We start from the raw sequence: 22,451 nt of genomic DNA on the forward strand, positions 1-22,451 counted from the left end.
TTAGTACCATGTTGAAAAGGAGTGGTGAGAGGAGACAGTCTTGCCTTGTTCCTGATCCTCGTGGGTAAGTGTTTAGTTTCTCACCATTGAGTATGATGTTAGCTGTAGGTTTTTTTGGTAGATAGTCTTTATCAAGATTAGGAAGTTCCTTTTATTTCTAGTTTACCAAGAGTATCGTCATAAATGGTGTTGGATTTTGTCAAATGCTTTTTCTCCATTTATTTATAGGGTCATGTGATTTTTCTTATTTAGTCTTTTGATGTGATACATGACATTAATTGATTTTTTTTCATGTTGAACCAGCCTTGCATTCCTGGGATAAATCTCACTTGGTCTTGGCATCTAATTCTTTTTATACATTGTTAGTTTTGATGTGCTAACAGTTTTGAAGATTTTTGTCTCTGTGATCATGAAAAATATTGGTCTTTAGTTGTCTTTTCCTGTAATATCTTTGTCTGGTTTTGGTATTAGGGTAATGCTGGCATCATAGGATGAGTTAAGAAATATTTTTTTCTGCTTCTGTTCTCTGAAAGAGGTTGTAGAGAATTGGTATAATTTCTTCTGTGATTGGTGAACCCATGTGGGCTTGGTGTTTTTGGTTTTGAAATGTTATTAATTATTGATTCCATTAGATCTAGGCTTGTTCTCCAGTGCATTTTTCATCTCAGAAATTGTAGTTTTCATCTTGAGAAGTTTGATTTGTCCTTTTTATATCCTGACTTTTGAACATATAAAATATAGTCATAATAACTAACGTTTTTCTGTGCTAATTCTAGTAACTCAGTGCTAAGTTGGTTTTAATTGGTTATTCTCTTAATTATGAGTATATTTAGGAAAACATAAGCTTCTTTTAAAACATAAACATGCTTCTTTGCATGCCAGGTAATCTTGAATTAGATGTCAAACACTGTAAATTTTGCCTTGTGGGTTGCTGAATATCTTTGTATTCATATACATTTTTCTGAGCTTTGTTCTGGGATGCAGTTAAATTACTTTAGAGCTTTGCTTTTATAATTTATTAGATTGTGTCTGGATCAGTGCTCAGTTTGGGACTAATCGTTATTCCCCACTGTGGAGGTAAGATCTTCCTGAAAACTCTACCCAGTGCCCTGTGCATTATGAGTTTTTCATGTCTGAGTGGCAGGAACAGGCACTGTTCCCAGCTCTGTGTGAGCACAAGGCACTCTCCCTTATTAGTCATTCTGATGATTCTGTCCCTAACCTCAGGTTCTCTCTTCCAATATGTGCACAGTACTCTGCTGTGTATTAGAAGGAGACCTCTGTAGATCTCTGGGTTTTCTCCTCTCTGGTATTCTGTCTCACGAACTCTAGTTGCCTTTGTGTCCCTGGACTGTGAGCTGTATCTTCTCAACTCAGTCCACCAGGCTCTACCTCAACACTCCCACCCCTGTGCCACTGCCTGGAGACTTTCAAGGCTTGGGCAGTTAAAGGGCTCACTTCATTTGTTTGCCATTTGTCAAGAATCACTGTTTCTCAGTGCCTGATGTTGAGAGCCATAAGAGCCATTGTTTTTGGATTTTGTCTGGTTGATTGTTTGGTTTATTTATCTATCTATTTATTTGGCTGTTTAAGGAAAGAATGCTTTTGTAATTGGATTCTTACAGAAAAACTTTTTTTTTTTAAGTTTATTTATTTTGAGAGAGAAGAGTGAGGGAGGGGCCTAGAGGGAGGGAGACAGAGAGAGAATCCCAAGCAGGCTCCTCACTGTCAGTGCAGAGCCCAGTGTGGGTCTTGAATTCACAAACCTGTGAGATCATGACCTGAGCTGAAATCAAGAGGCAGTGTCTTAACCGACTAAGCCACCCAGGCACCCCCCCAGAAACACTTTTTTATTTGTAACCAATGGTCATTGCCACTTGAGAGGTTACATATTTTTTTTTTTTTTTAAACTTTTTTTTTTTTTCAACGTTTTTTTTATTTATTTTTGGGACAGAGAGAGACAGAGCATGAACAGGGGAGGGGCAGAGAGAGAGGGAGACACAGAATCGGAAACAGGCTCCAGGCTCTGAGCCATCAGCACAGAGCCTGACGCGGGGCTCGAACTCACGGATCGCGAGATCGTGACCTGGCTGAAGTCGGACGCTTAACCGACTGCGCCACCCAGGCGCCCCGAGAGGTTACATATTTATGTGAGCTATAAGATAAACTCAAATCAGCCAGCAGGAATTTCTGAGGCTATTCTAGGGGTACTAAACTGATTTCCTGACTCCCTTGTTTCTGGGAATTCTTTGAGTTATTTGGTTCTAGTAGCTAGTTCTAAATAATGATTTTATGAAATTCCTAACCATGTTATTTTATTCTCAGAATTAAAAAAAAGAAAGAGCAGCAACGTTACGCTGAGGAGCAGAGGATACTAAGAATGAACTTCCACGAAGAGCCATGTTCAGGAGAGAAGATGAGTGAGAAAATAGCCCAGCTACAGCTTGAGGAAGTAAAAGGAGCCAGAGAAAAACAACAACAGAGAGAGAAGGAATGCCAAAGGTATTTTGAAAAGTTCTGCATGAAGTCCTGGCTCTAGCGGAATAGCACTGTATTTCCTCCCGTGCTATTTCCCAGTACAAGAGGAAGAGTTGAGGCATGGAGATGTGAAATAATTTTACTAGTGAAAGCTGGTGAAATAAGGACTCATGCTCATTCTCTTCCTAGTGGTTCACTTTGCCTGATCTTACTGTTATCTTTATATAGATATACGGAAGCTCTAAGAGCCCAGATCCAGGAGAAAATGCAGCTGTATAATATTACTTTACCTCCACTATGCTGTTGTGGTCCTGATTTTTGGGATGCGCATCCTGATACCTGTGCCAACAATTGTATTTTCTATAAAAACCCTAGAGGTAAGCTTCTTAAAGGAAGGGTTGGGGCCTGGTGGCAATGAAACAAACAAACAAACAAACAATAAATGTAGTGATTGTAGTAATTTAGCATTCATTGGTTGTTTACTAGATATCAGTGACTGTTATAACTCCTTTACAAAGCAACTCTTGAGACAATAAAAATAATTATAGTGAGTTAAAATCCTTTTTGAAATCTGTTACCTTCTTGTCTCCATTTATGCTGGGAAAATATTTCCGTTCCACCGTAGGGAGACTTGGATTCCAGGTCCTCCTGTGAATGAAGAAATGAGAGCTTGTGTTTTAGGGCCATCGAAGTGAGGCCTCTGTCCAGTTACATTCCCTACTGCCCAAATACTTTAATGTTATTTAACATAGACTTATTACCATCTGTATCCACATTAGACTGCCACTTCTGCCAGGTGACACTGAGGAAAATGAGGACTAGTATCAGCTCTATATTCAGGAATCCCAGCTAGAGAAAAACAGAGTCCTTATTATTGTCACCAATGTTTCTGTTTCCTGGCTGTCCTTAAATATATTTATTTATTACATAGGGTAGAGATTGTGTAGGCTTCGTGTGCATACCAAAAATACTGCCAGTATTTGTATTCCCCCTGCCCTGTCTGTGTGATACAAGTTCCTAATCAATTCTGTGAGTTAAATTTTAAAAACACAGATCTTATCATGCCATTCCTCTATTTCTAAAACCTCTAGGGTTCACCATTACAGTACGAAATGCATGCCATATTTAGCATATTTTCTCTCTGGCCCCAGGTGACACTCCAGCCTTATCAGACTTGCTACTTCCAGTACACATCGCTTTCTTTTATACCTTTTGTGCCATCTGTTTTTCTGCCCGGAAGGCCGCCTTTCCTTTACTCTTATTAATCCTCCTAGACCGTCTTAAATGTTACTACTTCTGGAAATCTTTTCCCTCTTCCCGGATGTGTTTTCATTCATTCTGAAATTCATTATGTGACAACATTTTGTATATGCCTCTGGTTTGAAAGTATTACCCTGAAACTTAATTATCTCTGTGTCCATCCTCTTCATTATCTTTTCTGTCCTCACAGAGTGCTTGGCATGTACTAAGTACTCGATAAATATGTATTCAATGAGTAGGCAAAGTTAATACCTATGAGACTTAGTAGAGAAGCAGTACTAATGGGAAGGAAGTGGGGAGAGTAGTGGAGAATCTGACTGACTTCATCACCGTGCAAATCTTTATTTGCAGCATATACCCGGGCACTACATTCGGTCATCAACTCCTGTGATATCCCTGTGGGGAACTCAGCTCTTCGAGTCGCCATGCATAATTTGGTTTCTGCACACAGACGGACTTTGAAAACTGTGTAATGAGAATCTGAATCCAACTGTTAGTATTTCAGTCTTCATTTAAAACCAACCCTGAGTGATTATTTAGGAAAAACTGATAAAGTGTATAAGATATGTAATCTAGAAAGAAAGACTGTCCCACGTAACAACCGTCTCTATAATTAGATCATTACCATTGTTTCAGTCTGTGCTTGGGCTGAAATTGAAAGCTGGCTTCCAAGCTTGTGTTTTTGCCGTGAACTGTGCGGAGTCTCTTGTTTTTAAAAAATGATCAGTTAGACCAGTAAGGTTTTTTTACTTAGCTCTGCTCTGATCACAAGAGATCATGAGAAATCATTGAGATTATCTCATTTATTGCCTTTTTAAAACTGTTTCTTTGAGTCTTGACAAAACTGGAAATGTCTAGATAAAACAGAAAAGATGATGAAATGGGTTTCTGAGCATCAGTGGCCATCTACATTCCTGTTAGCTGTTCTAGTTATATATAGCGATTAGAGATGAGAAGAATCTGAATTTGATGCACATTTTGTTTTCCTCAAGACTTTTCTCTCCTGGCTTTTAAACTTATTGCCTCTTTCCCCATTCAGTGCCATTGGCCATAGTACTTTATAATTTTATAATTTTGTACTGTAAAAACAAGGTAAATAAACCCTCTGTCTTTTGAGCTTCTTCTATGTGAAATAATTGTGAGTGACATTTCAAAAAGTAAATCTGAAGTCAAAGTGAGTAAAGGTCCTGCCTTATTTCCCTATCTTTTAAAAATGTGAAGAATGGCATATCTACAGAGCAGATGAAGTAAAAATTTCTATAGTTAGTGTGAATTTGTTATTTCATCACTGATTTCCTGACACAAAATATGAAAAGGTTTAGTATTGAATTAAAGGTACTGAGGTACTGAGTTAAATTTTAGGTACTGAGAATTTCTTTTTCCCACTTTCTCTAATGATCAGTGTTGAAGAAGCACATAGGTTACATCTCAAAAAACCCCTAAACATCAAGCCAGGTCATCAAAAATAAGGGTCAAAATTACCTGTATGACAAGATTGACTGGTTATTTAACCAGATTAATAATCCAGTTCAGTCAAAATCTTTAAGTATTTGTATCCATGATTCAGCCTTTAAGAGTTGTATTTCTAACAGTTTTATTGAGATATAATTCATATACTATGTGATTAACTCATTTGAAATGTGCAGTTCAGTGGTTTTTAGTATATTCTAGGATTGTGCAAGTGTCACCACTGTCAAATTTTAGAATAGTTTCGTCATTCTAAAGAGATGCCCCCATAATCCAACAATCCCACTACTGAGTATGTATCTGAAATAATTGGAAGCAGGATCTCGAACAGATATTTGCATACCCATGTTCATGGCAGTATTACTCACAGTGGCCAAGAAGTGGAAGCAACCCAAGAAGTGTCTGTCGACAGATGAATGGATAAGCAAAATGTGGTCTATACGTACAATGGAATATTATTCAGCCTTAGAAAGGAAAGAAGTACTACCACATGATATAATATGGACGAGCCCTACGAACATGCTGAGTGAAGTAAACCAGTCACAAAAAGAAAAATGCAGTATGATTCCACTTATATGAGGAACTTAGTCAAATTCATAAAGACAGAAACTAGAATAGTATTGCTGGGGTCTGGGGGGAGGAGGAAATGCAAAGTTGTTGAACGTGTAGGGTTTCGGTTTTACAATATGAAAAAGTATTGGAGATCTGTTTTTACAACGGTGTGAATCTATTTAACATGACTGAACACAGCGTGTACACACTTAAAAACAATGACAATGGTAAACTTTAGATTATGTGCAGTTTTTTGTTTGTTTGTTTTGTTTTTTTACCACAGTTAAAAATTTTAAGAAGGAAAATTCCATCCCATTAGCAGTCACTTCCCATTCCCTCCTCCCTCAGCGCTCGGCAATCACCAACCTGCTTTCTGTCTCTATAGATAGATTTACGTGTTCCGGACTTTTCATAAGAATGGAATCATACAATATATAATTTTTGTGTCTGGAGTCTTTGTTTAGTATAATTTCTTTCTTTTTTTTTTTTTTTTTTGACGTTTCTTTATTTGTGAGAGACAGCAGGAGTGAGGGAGGGGCAGAGAACAAGAGAGGGAGACACAGAACCTGAAGAAGGCTCCAGGCTCTGAGCTGTCAGCACTGTCAGCACAGGGCTTGACGCAGGGCTCGAACTCACGAGCCGTGAGATCATGACCTGAGCCGAAGTCAGACGCTCAACAGACCGAGCCACCCAGGCGCCCCATGTTTAGTATAATGTTTTTAAGATTTTTTCCATGTTTTAGCATGTATCAGTATAATACTTCATTGCATTTTGTTGCCCAGTAATATTCCACTCTATGGATACCACATTTTGTTTTACGCATTCATCGCTTGATGAACTTTTGGGCTCTTTCTCCTAATTGGCTATTATGAATAACGCTGCTATGAACATTTGCTTACAGATTTTTCTGTGGACATATGTTTTCATTTCTCTTGGGTGTATACCTAGGAGTGAATACGCTGGGTCACGTGGTAGCTCTATGTTGAATGTTTTGAGGAATTGAAAACCGTTTTCCAAAGTGGCTGGCTATACCATTTTATATTTCTACCTATGGTGATAAGGGTTCAGATTTCTTCACATTTACCAACATGTGTCATTATCTGTCTCTGATTATAGCCATCCCACTGGGTGTGAAGTGGTATCTCACAGTGGTTTTAATTTGCATTTTCCTGGTGGCTAATAATGTTGAGCATCTCACGTGCTTATCAGCCATTTGTATATCTTCTTTGGAAAACTGTCTTTTTAGATCCTTTGCCCATTTGTACTTGGGTTATTTATCTTTTGATTATTGAGTTATGAGTGTTAGTATATTCTCTATATAGGTCTCTTATCAGACATATGATTAGTGAAGGTTTTCTCCCATTCTGGAGATTTTTTTTTCACTTTCTTGATGATTTTCTTTGCCACACAGAAGTTTTTAATTTTGATGAACTCAAATTCATTTAAACTTTTTCTTTTGTTTTTCTTTTGTTTCTTTAACCGATACCTAATCCAAGGTCACAAAGATTTATTCCTGTGTGTTCTAATAAGAGTTTTATAGTTTTAGTTCTTACATTTAGGTCTGTGATCTATTGTTTTTCTTTTTATAAGTTTATTTATTTTGATAGAGGGAGTGAGCAGGGGAGAGGCAGAGAGAGAGGGCGAGAGAGAATTTCAAGGAGCCTCCACACTGTCAGCATGGAGCCCGATGGCAGGGCTTGGACTCAGAAACCGTGAGATCGTGACTTGAGCTGAAACCAAGGGTTAGATGTTCAACCAACTGAGCCACCTAGGCGCCCCGGTCTGTGATCTATTTTGAGTTAATTTTTGTGTAGGTGTTAGACCTGGGTCCAACTTCACTTTTTTGAACGAGGATATCCAGTTGTCCTAGCTCCATTTGTTCAAAAAATTTATCATTTGTGCCGCTGAATTGATATGACATTCTTGTCAAAAATTAGTGGACCATTAAGGTGGGGGTTTATTTCTGAACTGAGTTCTATTCTATTAATCTATATGTTTATCATTATACCAGTACAATCTGTCTTGATTAATGTAGCTTTCTAGTATGTTATGAAGTTGGGAAGTGGAAGTCTTCCAACTTTGTTCTTCTTTTTCAAGATTGGTTTGCTATTCTGAGTCGCTTGCATTTTTCATATGAATTTTAAGATTACCTCCTGCAAAAAAAGCTAGCTGAGATTTTTTTTTTAATAGGGATTGCATTGAATCTATAGATCACTTTTGGAGCAATTACCTTGTGATTCATGAACACAAGATATCTTTACATTCATTTAAGTCTTCTTTAACTTCTTTCAACAATGTTCTGTAGTTTTTAGAGCATAAAATTTGTACTTACTTTGTTAAATTTATTCCAAAGTATCTTATTCTTTTTGATGCTATTTTCAATAGAATTATTTTCTTAATTTTATTTGCAGATTGTTCATTGCAAGTGTATAGTAATGTAATTGATTTTTTGTATATTATTCTTGTGTTCTGCAACCTTCCTGAACTCTTTTTTACTTTTAGTAGTTTTGGGGGGGTTTCTTGGGATTTTTTAATATATAAGATCTTCTCATTTGCAAATAGAGATAGTTTTGCTTTTTTCCTCTCTGATCTGGATGCCTTTTATTTCTTTTTCTTGCCTAATTGCCCCGGGTAGAACATCCAGTACCATGTTGAATAGGAATGATGAGTGGACATCCTTGTCTTGTTTCTAATCTTAGGGGGAAAACATTTGGTCTTTCATCATTATGTGTGATGTTTGCTGTGAGTTTTAATAAAAGCTTTTAATAAAGGGTCTCTGAATTCCCTTTATTAGTTTGAGGAAGTTACCTTTTGTTACTAGTTTGTTGAGTGTTTTTACCCTGAAAAAGTATTTAATGTTGTGAAATGTTTTTCTGCATCTATTAGGATTATTGTGTGTTTTTTGTCTTTTTTTTCTCTACTTAATAAAATGTATTACAATAATTGGTTTTCAGATGTCAGACCCACCTTTTACTGCTAGGATAAGTTGTATTAGTTCTTACCTATTTGGTCTTGTACTACAAGCTTTTTGCTTGTTCATTCTATTTTCTTTTTTTTTTTTTTTTAGTTTGGTTATCTGAGATAGGTGAATTGATGTGTCTGACACCAAGTTCACAGTGAAATGATAATGGGATTAAATCTTGCATAGGATTAAGCAACTTTCCAGTCTTCTTCCTCTAGGTTCAGTCTATGAACATAAATCTCCCCTGAGCAGGAATATGTTTTTGCGTTGTAATTTGGTCATATATAAACAGTGTTAATGATTTATTTCTGTGGGGTTAGAGAATGCTGGGATAGCTAGCAGCTACCAAGGAGGAAGCCTGAGTCTCATAACCCTTACTGATGGTAGTGTGGCAAATCCTGTTTAAATTGGATGAATGCACTTTGAAAAGAAGCTTGGAATCTAAGAGTTTGCTAATTTATAAGTTTGTGAACTCATGGTTGGATGGACAAATTCTACAAGGTTTCTAAATGAGAAGGACCTAAAAAAATGAAGAGACCTGGATGTAAGAAGTGAGCCTAAGTGAGATAGATTTTGATTTCTGGGAGGGGAGGGGGGGTATTAAGTTTGGACCCACTAATTCAAATAGGGTAGGTGGCAGACATTTCAAATAAACAACTGAGTAAGAATGAACTTTCTTAGATAATTATTTCTTTATTCTCCTCAAATTTCTTCTAGGTTTTCCCTCATACTTACCAGGTGGTGACAATGCTTCCTGTATCTCTGGAAAAACAAGCTGTCAAAGGGAGGTTCCCCAAGTTCCCACCATCCTACCTACCTGCCTACCTACCTGTGTATCTTAGTTCTTTTTTTTTTTTTTTTTTTCTTCGACGTTTTTTATTTATTTTTGGGACAGAGAGAGACAGAGCATGAACGGGGGAGGGTCAGAGAGAGAGGGAGACACAGAATCGGAAACAGGCTCCAGGCTCCGAGCCATCAGCCCGGAGCCTGACGCGGGGCTCGAACTCACGGACCACGAGATCGTGACCTGGCTGAAGTCGGACGCTTAACCGACTGCGCCACCCAGGCGCCCCTGTGTATCTTAGTTCTTAATATGGATAAACTTTTATTCTATCTTAGGCCTGCTCTGACTTGTGGCTAGATCCAGTTCCCTTCCACCTACTTAAGGAAACAATGCCTCAGCATTTCTCTGCCTTGTCTTCTGCATCATAATTTCCTCCTCACTCCTAGTCTTGCTATCAGTATATAAAGCTGCTGTGATTTCTTCCATCTTTAAAACCAACCAGAGAGAAGAAAACCTATCTTTCTTCGCCCTGCCTTCCCCTTTACCTACCACCAGCCTTCTCTGCTTCTCTTTCTGGCAAAACTCCTTGAGTTGTCTCTACCTCCTCCTCCTGTTCTCACATTCTCTCTTGAATGCATTCTAGCAAGACATTTGCCTTCATCTCTCCAATGAAGATGCTTTTTTCAGAGTCACCAATGACTTCCATATTGTTAAATCCAATGGTCATTCATTCTCATACTTCCTCTTGACCTTTCAACAGAATTAAACATTTTTTTTTTGAAGTTTCTTATCACCTGGCTTCTACAACACCAAAGCTTTTGATTTTTCTTCCAACTCAACTGGTTATTTCTTCTTCATTTCTTTTTGCTGTGTTTTCCTCATCTTTGAATATTAGGGTGTCACAGGGTTCAGTCCCTGGACTTCTTTTTTACCTACACTTACTCTTCTGGTAATCTCTTTTAGTCTGATAGTTTTTTAAAAAGTTTTTTTTAATGTTTATTTATTTTTGAGAGAGAGAGACCAAGCACGAGCAGGGGAAGGGCAGAGAGAGGGGACACAGAATCGGAAGCAGGCTCCAGGCTCTGAGCTGTCAGCACAGAGCCCAACAAGGGGCTCAAACCCACAAGCTGTGAGATCATGACCTGAGCCGAATTTGGACGCTCAACCGACCGAGCCATCCAGGCACCCCTAGTCTGATGTTTTTGTTTTTTGTTTTTAATTTACATTTATTTATTTTTAAAAAATTTTTTTTTAACGTTTATTTATTTTTGAGACAGAGAGAGACAGAGCATGAACGGGGGAGGGTCAGAGAGAGAGGGAGACACAGAATCGGAAACAGGCTCCAGGCTCTGAGCCATCAGCCCAGAGCCTGACGCGGGGCTCGAACTCACGGACCGCGAGATCGTGACCTGAGCCAAAGTCGGACGCTTAACCGACTGAGCCACCCAGGCGCCCCAACATTTATTTATTTTTGATAGAGACAGAGCACAAGTGGGGGAGGGGCAGAGATAGAAGGAGACAAAGAATTGGAAGCAGGCTCCAGGCTCCGAGCTGTCAGCACAGAGCCTGATGCAGGGCTCAAACTCACAAACCGCAAGATCATGACACGAGCCGAAGTCCGACGCTTAACCAACCGAGCCATCCAGGCGCCCCTGATGGTTTTAAATGTTATCTACATACTCCCAAATTTATATTCTGGTCCAGACCTCTCACTGAAATCAAACTGTTAACAACTCCAACTGCTTACTTGACATTTCCACATCGTTGGCCTCCCTCAAATTTGCTCCTTCTGCAATCTTTCCCATGTCAATTCCCATGTCCCATCTATTTATTGAGGCCGAGAAACTTGAAGAAATCATTGCCTTCTGTCTTTATCTCATTTTCATCCTTCATCACTTCCTCAGCAAATTGTGTCAGCTCTACCTTCAAAATGTATCTCCCGTTCATGTTCCTTATCCTGCCAGATGCCTGGTCCAAACCACCAGCATCTCTCTCATGGATTACTGTAAGAGTTTCCTAAGTAATCTCTCTGCCTGTACTTTGTATACTTTCTCAGTACAGCAACCAAACTTAACACATCCAAAAACCAACCTTCTGGTCTCCACCTTTTACACACACATATGCATACCCCCTAACGACAACAAAAAAATCTGTTCCTTCAGTCTTCTCCATCTCAGCAAATGACAGCTCCATCTTTTTAGCCAAAAAAAAAAAAAAAAAAAAAAGAAGAAGAAGAAGGAGAAGCATAGAGTCAACCTTTACTTGTGTCTTTCTTATGCAACTTCTTGTTGGCTCTACCTTGAAAATGTATGCAGTATACAACTACTTCTCAGTATCTGCCCCACTGCATCCCTGATCTGAGTCATCATCATTCCTGAATTATTGTGACGGTCTCCTCGTTGGTTATCTTGTTTCTATATTTGCCCCTTCCAGACTGTTCTTAGTACCACAACCAGAGCAGTCCTTTCAGAAAAAGTAAGATTGTATCACTCCTCTGCTCACAGTTCCCTTTGGCTATTCAGGAAATTTCAGCCAGAGTCCTTATTATGTCATACAAGGCCGTAAAAAATCTGGTCCTAATCCCTTTTGAGTCTTTATCTCCAACTGCTCTTTGTTTTTGCACATTCTGCTCATCTTTGTATTCCTTAGGACAGTCTAGGGACACTTTTGCTTTAGGGCTTTTTAATTTGCTGTTTGCTCTACATGGAGACACTTCTCCCTCAGGTAATATTTGGCTAACTTCCTTACCTCCTTTAAGTCTTTATTCAAATGTATCTTCTTAAAGGGCCTTCTGGACCCTTGGCCATCTTATTTTTTTTTTTTTTTTAATCCTTATTTATTTGTTCTTGAGAGAGAGAGAGAGACTCTCAAGCAGGCTCTGCACTGCCCGCGTGGAGCTGGACTCAGGGCTCGAACTCACAAACTGTGAGATCATGACCTGAGCTATAATCAAGAGTTGGATGCTTAACCAACTGAGCCACTTAGGCACCCTTGACCATCTTATTTTAAAATCAACCCTCCTGACCACCTCCACACCCAGGTATTCCTTATCCCCTTTCTCTGCTTCACCTTTCTTCCTAATACTTCTTTCTGCATGACATACTATATATTTTACTTAATGTTTATTTTCTCTCTCTCCCTGCTGGATTGTATACTCCACAAAGACAGGGATTTTTGCTTATTCAATGGTTCATCCCCGGTTCTTAAGACTATGCCTGTCACATAATGGGCTCTCAGTAAATGTTTGTAAAATGAATGAACATTTTTGTCCTTTAAAAATTCCAAGTATTTCTACGTGATTAGTAGTTTTACCTAATGTTTTTGATCTTTACCCAAAAGGTCTTTGGACATCATTTTATTTTGTATTTTATTTTCTCATTGCTACTGTAATTTGGGACAAATAATTTAATTTCTCTGGACTATCGTATTCTCTTTTATAAAATAAGAGAGTTATACTAAGTGACCTTTAATCTCCCCTGTAGTGCTTAACATTGTATGGACTTAGTAATTACGTTTTATACTTTTGACCTCACTCTCAGGGTTTCCATTTCATTTGCTCTTCATGCTGAGCTTGCACTAGTGTAGGTTTTACTCGTGGACAGTGAGGCGAGGGTAGGGCAGGTTCGTTCTCCTCCACTCCGACTCCACCACCGACCTTGTCAGAGTAGATGCAGATTCGATAGGTCCCAGCGGACTAGGGGGGCAGAGCAGGTGGAAGAAGAGCAAGAAAGTATGGGTATACGTGCAGCAAGAGGAGCACAATCCCGCTGTGCTGCTCCCAAGACAGGAACTTTATTGGTTCACAGAATCCGTGCCAAGCGATGGAACACATATATGATGGAGGCCACTTCAGGAATATGGTAGTAGCGGAGGATATTCACGTACTAGTTTTCCGGCAGTAAAAAACTGGTGCATGATACATTTTCCTAGGCAGTCCAACCAAAACAGCTTGCTCCAGTTGCTTTGGTTTTAGTAAACTCTGTGTTCTCCCTCTTGCACCGTTGTAGTATATTGCTTTAGTACATAACTTAATTGTCTAGGCCTCGCCCTTACCTAGTTAGCCCTTTTTTGATAGCAGGAATGAGATTGTCAGCAACTTTATTGACTACCCACTGGGCGCAGAGGCTAGAAACTGCTGCTTTCATCTCTCCTAACCACTTCAGGTGTGATAAAGGGGGTATCTGGTATTACTTTACCATGTTTACTTAGGTTATGTTTTTGGAGGCAAAATATTTCTTTTCATTTCCCACTAGGTGTAGTGAGCATAATTTGTTTTGTGTCCCATCTTGGTGGGGCATTTCTCCATGCTTCTTTGAAAAAAAGATTTGGGAGATTGGAAATATTATTGAGGAAGATAAAGGAAATGCTCTCCTGGCATGCTAGGCCCATTCTGACAGGCAAACAACTTTGAATATGTTGACTTAGATTTTTATTTATTTATTTATATATTTATTTATGTATTTATTTATTTATTTATTATGTGTTTTTTAAATTATGTTTATTTATTTTTGAGAGAGAGACAGAATGCAAGTGGGGGGACGGGCAGAGAGAGTGAGAGACACAGAGTCCGAAGCAGGCTCCAGGCTCTGAGCACAGAGCCAGACGCAGGCTTGAACTCACAGACCATGAGATCATGACCTGAGCCAAAGTTGGACGCTTAACCAACTGAGCCACCCAGGCACCCCAAAGTTTTAAAGCTGTTTTAAGGTGGAAATGAATAGTCCATGTCTGGTCTTGCTCTCACTGACCGCTATTAGAGGGGTATGCCAAGGAGAAGTCAAATTGATTCCTTTTGAGTAAGACAGTTTGGTATTGTACCATATAAGTTGTCATCCCTTTTGGGCCCCACGATGAGATAGATCACCCTTGGTAGAAATTTTCACTCAATTCTTGGCTTAGGTTCTTTGCAACTGCCTATCCCCCCACCAGATATCTACAGCAGTCATTAGTTAATGAAACTGTTAGACATTTCCATCATCTGAACCCACTAATTCATCCTCACAACCTTAAGAGTAAGAGAAGCAGACATTGTGCCTCTTGGTATGATGCAATACAAAACATACGGTGCCTTCTGTGAAGTATTTGTGCCCTGCAAAAGTTGAAACTGAATATGATCAAGCCTGTAAGCTTTTCTCATCTGGGTTCTGGGAGGAAATTGAGTCCTACTGTCCTATGGAATCTACTGTATATAATAAGGTAACCTCTCTCCTATTCACTTAGAATGGCACCACGCACCATCCTGGGAAGAATTGAGAAAATAGCCACTCAAATTGTTCTCTGTGTTTTCTGGTTTAGATGAAGACAATATGTAAAGAGAAGGGTGGTGAGGATTCTATTTACAGGAAATAGAGGGAAACAAATTATACTATGAGAAAGTAGAAATCCAAAGGATGAGTCATTCTAAAGTAAACTGGCAATTTCTTCAACAAGTTAATGGCTTGAATTTAAAAAACGGGGAGATGGTTCTAGATTAAGACAGACTTCTGGAGATAACAACCACCGAATATAATGTATGGACTTTGTTTGGATCCTGATGTGAAAAAAAGCAATCTGTCTTTGAAGCAGGCAAGAGAATTTGAAGAGTCTTAAGTTTGGTAGATATGATGAAGTATTATGTGAAAATATCTATACAGATATGGATACTGAAGTATATCGGGATGAAATGAAATTATGCTTGAGATTTACTTTAATTCAACAAAATGAGACAACAGAGATAAAGTCAGTGTGGCAAAAGTTTGATGATAACGAATCTAGACCATGGGTATGTCAGGGTCTCATGTTATTCAGTCTGTTTTTGTGTATGTTTGAATTTTCTTAAAAACTATTCAGTTTAAAAACGTTGGTCCTGAAATAACCTCGTTAGCATTATAAGTGTCCTCCTCGCTCTCTCTGCTCCCCCTCCCCATAAATAATAGAAGGTTTAGGTATGAAAGTAGTATCCCTTAGTTGTGGGACTTCTGACCTAGTTGTTATTATCAGTTATTATTAGAACCTAGAGGCCGCAGCATTTTGTGGCCTTTCTATAAGAAGGGGTGATTAAATAGAAATAGGTTCATTCCAGCAGGTGGAAGTTCTCTAATACAGCTCACACCCTGAATCATCAGATAGGCACCCAGTCACCTGGTTTTATAATCTGATGAATTCCCAGGCATATAAAAATTCAGAAGATCAGGGATGAAAGACCATGGGGAACATCAGGGTAGAAATGACAAAAAGAATGAATTGGCGATTGTAAAAGAACATAGGGACATCCAATTTGACCTTTTAATGCCTAAGCGAAAAAGTTTTCTATATGCCTCAGTTGTTATGACATTTATGTTTGATTTGCATTTAGTTATTTTATTTATTGTTCCTTCTTACACTGAGCTTTTTTACCACTAAAGCCAGATTTTTTTTTAAGGCAGAGAATCAAGGAAAGAGGGTTTGCCTCATTGCCAGATGGATGGGTGTGTTATGTAAATTGAAAATTAGCATATCTTCTTTATTGCTTAACCAGAAATGAGATGATGCCTACGTACATTTTAATTCTTCCTGCTCAAAACTTGAGGTAACCCTCATCCAACAGGATCTTATCACCTTATCAAGATTGGGTTATGGTTCAGCTAGAGGAAGGAGGTGCCTTAACCTGCTTTCCTAGGTGGGCACTGTGTTTTTTGTAAGGAGTTCAAAGCAATTGCCGTAGAGCTGACCAACCCATCTTTTTCTGTCACTCATCAGTACTTTATATCTACACATCAAACTTGACTGTCCTACAGCTCTGTCCTTGAGGGTTCAGAGTCAGGGAGTCTTCAGGTACCTCATTTGCAAATATCTTTTCCCATTCTATAAGTTGCCTGTTCTGTTGGTTGTTTTCTTCACTGTGCAAAAGCTTTTTATTTTGAGGAGGTCCCAATAGTTCATTTTTGCTTTTGTTTCCCTTGTCTCCAGAGAGATGTCAAGTGAGAAGTTGCTACGATCAAGGTCAAAGAGGTTGCTGCCTGTTTTCTCCTGTAGGATTTTGGTGATCTCCTGTCAACATTTGGGTAGAATCTCCAAACATGCTGTCATATTTGACTTTTAAAATACCTGTTCATTACCTGAACCGTTTATTTATTTTTATTTTTTTTAATTTAATTTTTTATTTTTAAAATTTTACATCCAAATTAGCGTATAGTGCAACAATGATTTCAGGAGTAGATTCCTTAGTGCCCCTTATCCATTTAGCCCATCCCCCCTCCCACAACCCCTCCAGCAACCCTCTGTTTGTTCTCCATATTTATGAGTCTCTTCTGTTTTGTCCCCCTCCCTGTTTTTATATTATTTTTGTTTCCCTTCCCTTATGTTCATCTGTTTTGTCTCTTAAAGTCCTCATGTGATTGAAGTCATATGATACTTCTCTTTCTCTGACTGACTAATTTCACTTAGCATCATACCCTCCAGTTCCATCCATGTAGTTGCAAATGGCAAGATTTCATTCTTTTTGATTGCCGAGTAATACTCCATTGTATATATAAACCACATCTTCTTTATCCATTCATCCATCGATGGACATTTGGGCTCTTTCCATACTTTGGCTATTGTTGATAGTGCTGCTATAAACACGGGGGTGCATGTGTCCCTTTGAAACAGCACACCTGTATCCCGTGGATAAATGCCTAGTAGTGCAATTGCTGGGTCGTAGGTTACCTGAACTGTTTAGTTCATCTGTTTTCAACCTGACTGGATTTTTTTAATTTGAGGTGTGTGTGTGTGTGTGTGTCTTCATTTGGTGCAGTAAATAGACAGGGACTTGATAAGACTTGAAGGACTTGATAAGGCAACACACAAAGACTTGAAAGAAACTGATGAATTTTCTGTTTTTTGTGTTTTATTTGTTTTTTTATTCTCGAGAGGCCTGGGAATGTTCCCCTCTCTCTGACTGAAACTCTGTCATTATAAACTTGGAAGAACCTGTCCAAGTTCATTGGTAGGAAGGGGTAAACCAGCTTTAGAAACAGCGATCAGTAAATAGAAATTATTAGAGCCCATTTTGACATACGGTGAATATCTAGATGACATTGATTCTAAGAAGGGAAGACTTGGGACAGAGAATAAGAGCCTCTCAGAAGGTAGGTCTAGGATTAGGACTCTTTGTCCCAGGAATTTCAGTCTTGGACTTGATTCCTGCATCTTGCAGGCAGTCCTTCATGTATTTTACAAGGCATGCCACTATTATACTAGGAGCCAAGGATCTGAGGGCCGTACTCAAGGGTTTTGTGGAGAAATTCTAGGGTGAAAAGATTGCTGGGCCAAAGGAGATATAAGAGAGTTTTTCCAGACTTTGGTTGCCATAGACATCTAGGGGTGGCAGGAATATCTTCAGATTTTATTGGGTGGCACTGGTTTGTTTATTCAGACCTTTTAAAAACTTGCTAGTAAAACTCTTCCCTTGAAGACCTTTCAATCCTTGCCTGTGAAAAGTATGGGTCTTTGAAGTCACATGCTTCTGATTTCGAAACCAAATTTCCAATTTTTATTTGTCCAACCTGTTCTCCCTGTTTCATTCCTCTTGCCTCACAACATTAAAATGTGTTCCCACTTGTAGACCCAAGAGAACAGCAGTGTAAGGTGGGGAGGCAGTTCCACACTTATCCCAGGTGCTAAGAGGGAGTTTGATTTTACATATGGAGAAGTCCTCAGGGAGAGATGCTGTCTCATCTTTCTACCACCATCACTGTGTAAATCAGGCATGCCAGTTCTCCATAAGCTTAAATTTCCTTGTCTGAGGAGATTATCTCCTAGCCATCCAGTGGTGCAGAGGAAGGCGTCAGACAAGAACTAGGAACTGGGGTGGTACCTGGATGGCTCAGTCGGTTTAAGCGTCCAACTTTGGCTGAGGTCATGATCTCACGGTCGGTGAGTTCGAGCCCAGAGTCGGACTCTGTGTGGACAGCTTGGAGCCTGGAGCCTGCTTCCGATTCTGTGTCTCCCTCTCTCTCTGCCACTCCCCCATTCACACTCTCTCTCTCAAAAATAAGTAAACATTAAAAATATTTAAAAAAAAAAAAAAAAAAAAAAAAGAACTAAGAACTTGGAATCTAAGGAACACTACCGAAATCTTGCTTGATGTTAACTTGAGTCATATGGACAGCTCATCCCGCTACTTACGGCATATTCTCAAAAGAGGGAATTTATATTTAAAAGGTAAATTTCTTATTTTTTTTTCCCATCTCTTGTTTCTAGAATTAGCAAGCTGAGAACTACTGGAAGGAACTTAAAAGTTGATGAACAGCTGCCTCCCCCTCCGACCCCCCAACACTTGTCTTGTTACAAAACTTTTAAAAAATAATTACAGATATACAGGAAGTTGTAAAAGTAGTTCAGATAGGTTCTATGTAGGCTTCACCTGGTTTCCCCCAATGGTTATATTTTATGTAACTATAGTATAATATCAAAACCAGAAAGTTGACATTGGTACAATATGTATGTATAGTTTTATGTGTGCCATTTCCACCTGTGTAGATTTGTGTAAATACCACCACAGTCAAGATACAAAATTATTCCATCACCACAAAGATCTCCTCTTACTACCCCTGTAGTCATACTTGCACACCCCCCCCCCCCATTTACCACCGTCTCTAACCCCCGGCTACCACTAATCCATTTCCATCTCCATAATTTTGTCATTTCGAGAACATTAGATAAGTGGAATCATACAGCAAGTGGTCATTTGAGATTAATTTTTTTTCTCTCAGCTTAATGACACCGAGATCTATCCAAGTTGCTGTGTGTATCAATAGCTTGTTCCCTTTATTGTTGAATTGTGTCCCGTGGTATGGGGACCACAGTTTGTTTAACCCCTCATTCATTGAGGGACATTTTGGTTGTTTCTAGTATTTTGCCATTACAGATAAGGCTGCTGTGGACATTTGTGTACAGGTTTGTGTGGACAGAAGATTTCACTTATCTGAGATAAATGCCCAGAGTATCGCTAATGGACTGTATGGTAAGTGAATGTTTAGTTTTTTAAGAAAGGGATAGCATGCAGTTGGGTTCTGGTTTTAATCCTTTCTGTCAGGTGGGTGGTTGAAATCCAGCTTTCTTCTTGGCCTCCATTGATACCCTTTGGTGGGGGTTGGGGAAGGACACCTCATTACCGCTTGGTTAGTGGGAGTTCTGGCTCTCTACTGACATCACCCTGCCTGGGATCAGGAGGGTGCCTCCTTACTGATCCCCACATGTCCTCCACTAACACCATGGTGTTAGGGGCTAGGTGCTCATTACCACTGGAAGCTGGTGAAAGTTCTGGCCTCCCATTTGTAGTTTCCTTACACCACTCTGACTGTGGGGCTGGGGGGATACCTCGTTACAGCCAGGCCCAAATGGATGTTGAGGCTCCCTGCTTTGCTTTTGCTGGTAGGAGTGGGAAGGGGCTGCCAAGTTTTCTGTGGTGTTTGGTGGGAGTAGGGTGGCTATTGCTAGACTACCCCCGTCTGGATCCTTTAACTAGATATAGCTGGCTTTTCTTTTTTTCTTCTTTTTTTCTTTTTCTTTGTGCTGTTGGCTCTTCCAGATGGCTGGCTTCTCCAACATCCAGTTCAGATAGATGAAGCAAAAAGCAAACACAGACAAATCACTGCTGTGTCTCTCCTCAGATCTTTTCCTAGCTCATCCAGAGTCATGTATATGTTGCTATATATATATAATGCCCAGGGTTTTCAGCATTTAGTGAGAGTAGGGAGAATTGAGTCTATTCCATCTTGATCCAGAACGAGAAATCTCACAAAGAGCTTTCAAGTGGCCATTTCTCCTCTAAGGACATAAATCCGATCATGTCTCAACCCTCCTTAAAACCCTCCTCATCATATCCTGTCCAAAGGCTAAAATCCCAAGCCCTTAACATGGACTTTTAAGGCTCTTCAGTATCTTACAGCCAGGTATAACAGTCCTAACTTCTGCAGCTCCACACTTTGGACATGCCACCCTCCAGCTACATGGATTTCGCATGCACCACTTAAATATATCTGTCTTGCTTTTTTGTGCTTCCTTGTTGAGCACACACTAGTGCCTGTGCACTCTGCTGCTCCTGTCTCCTCTTCTCTACTTGACAGTCACCTAGCTGTACTTCAGTTCTGCTTCTTGTATTACCTGCTGTGAAGCCTTTCAAGACTTTCCCAGTTATCTGACCCTTTCTCAGTGCCACCATAGCAGAATGAACATAATCCTGCAAGCTATTTCTTATTTGAACTGATTTATTCTACTGGAGCTCTTTGAGGTGGAATTATGTCTCTATCCATCTCTGTCCCATTCAACTGTAAATCCTTTGAGGGTAGGGGCAGTACCTGTCCTATTTATCAATGTATCTCTAGCAGAGTGCTGTGCCTGGCACATAGTTGACACTTAACAAGTGTTTATTAAATGAATAGATGAGTGACTTGTTACTTCCAGATACCAGAGCAGCCAAAAATTGTCCTCAGCTTGCATGACTAGGCTGCCTGAGGTCACCTCACTTTTGTCATTACCATATCTGTTTTTTTTTTTTATTTCTGCACACATACCCCCCCAAAAAATGACTTTGGGAGACTAATGATTTAACTGCTTCCTCAATCTGCTCCTCCCTTTCCTGCTTTTAGGTCACGCTCATATATATTTGCTGCCATCACTGGTTGACCATTTGAGAGCAGGGCCGCCTCCTTGTTCAGCTGATAGTAGTCTCCTTTAAAGACCATTCTTCTGGCCAGTATGAACCATCCATCAGTCCTGCCTTGAAGAGACTGAAGCCCTTACTTTTGACCATTTATATCAAGGCTAGAACTTTCTTGGCCAAACCCTTCCAGAACATTTGTCTTTTCAATGAAACAAAATCTCTTGGGGTACATGGTCACTTTGCTTGTCTCTATCTTTTGACTGTGTTGGCTGGAAGAATTTATTTATTTATTTATTTATTTATTTATTTATTTATTTAATTTATTTTGAGAGACAGAGCAGAGGAGGGGCAGAGAGAGAGACGGAGAGAGAGAATCCCAGGCAGTCTCCGTGCTGTCAGCATGGAGCCCAATATGGGGCTCGAACTCATGAGATCATGACCTGAGCCAAAACCAAGAGTCGGACACTTAACTGACTGAGCCCCCCAGGCCCCCCAGTGTTTATTTATTTTTGAGAGAGAGAGAGAGAAAGCATGAGTCGGGGAGGGGCAGAGAGAGAGGAAGACACAGAATCTGAAGCAGGGTCCAGGCTCTGAGCTGTCGGCACAGAGCCTGACACGGGCCTCAAACTCATCAACCAGGAGATCATGACCTGAGCTGAAGTCGGACGCTTCACCGACTGAGCCACCCAAGCGCCCCAGCTAGAAGATATTTAATTGCAGTTCTTTTTAGTGAAATGTCAGCATCTGACATATTTGAAATAATAATAGCTTCTTTCATTTTTTTATGACACTTTACTCAACCCATACATCCATCCTTGTCAACCTGAAATTATTCAACATGTGTTATCATGATGCTTACAATAACTTCACTGAGTAAAGTCATATATACACAGATACCCATATACATACACATGCACACACAAACACATATACACACACAGGATATTAAGGATTTACAAGTCAAACCTATTTGCTATACTCATTGGTGGTTTTTAAGGACTCCAATCTTGACCCCTATGTTTTGTTCTCATTTGTAGTGACCATTGGTGTCTGTCCATTGTAGGCAATATCTCATGCACATATAATAATCAGTGCTCCACTTACCAAACCTACTTAATCTGGCCAGGCACTTTTTATATGCAGAATTTTCAAAGTTTATTTATTTTGAGAGAGAGAAACAGAGCACACAAGCAGGGGAGGGGCTGAGAAAGAGAGAGAGTATCTCAAGCAGGTTCCACACTGTCAGCGCAGAGCCCAATGTGGGGCTCAAACTCACAAACTGTGAGATCATGACCTTAATGGAAATCAAAAGTCAGATGCTCAACTGACTGAGCCACCCAGGT

At 39.6% G+C, this 22,451-nt stretch overlaps 2 protein-coding genes across 2 annotated transcripts in view; both read left to right on the forward strand.

Annotated features, from left to right (window-relative positions):
- The window catches only part of CCDC15 (coiled-coil domain containing 15), an 84,221-nt gene extending 79,362 nt beyond the window's left edge, over window positions 1-4,859 (forward strand). The window contains exons 14-16 of the mRNA XM_042904732.1: window positions 2,326-2,502; window positions 2,707-2,855; window positions 4,090-4,859. Coding sequence (XP_042760666.1) covers window positions 2,326-2,502; window positions 2,707-2,855; window positions 4,090-4,211 — 448 coding nt within the window. The 3' untranslated portion in view covers window positions 4,212-4,859. The remainder of the gene's footprint in view (window positions 1-2,325; window positions 2,503-2,706; window positions 2,856-4,089) is intronic.
- Window positions 4,860-19,082: 14,223 nt separating this feature from the next.
- SLC37A2 (solute carrier family 37 member 2) overlaps window positions 19,083-22,451 on the forward strand; it is a 33,776-nt gene continuing 30,407 nt past the window's right edge. The window contains exon 1 of the mRNA XM_042904625.1: window positions 19,083-19,467. The gene's annotated coding sequence lies outside the window, so the exon portion shown is untranslated. The remainder of the gene's footprint in view (window positions 19,468-22,451) is intronic.

The sequence above is a fragment of the Panthera leo genome, chromosome D1 (genome assembly GCF_018350215.1).
Source record: "Panthera leo isolate Ple1 chromosome D1, P.leo_Ple1_pat1.1, whole genome shotgun sequence".
NCBI lineage: Eukaryota > Metazoa > Chordata > Mammalia > Carnivora > Felidae > Panthera > Panthera leo.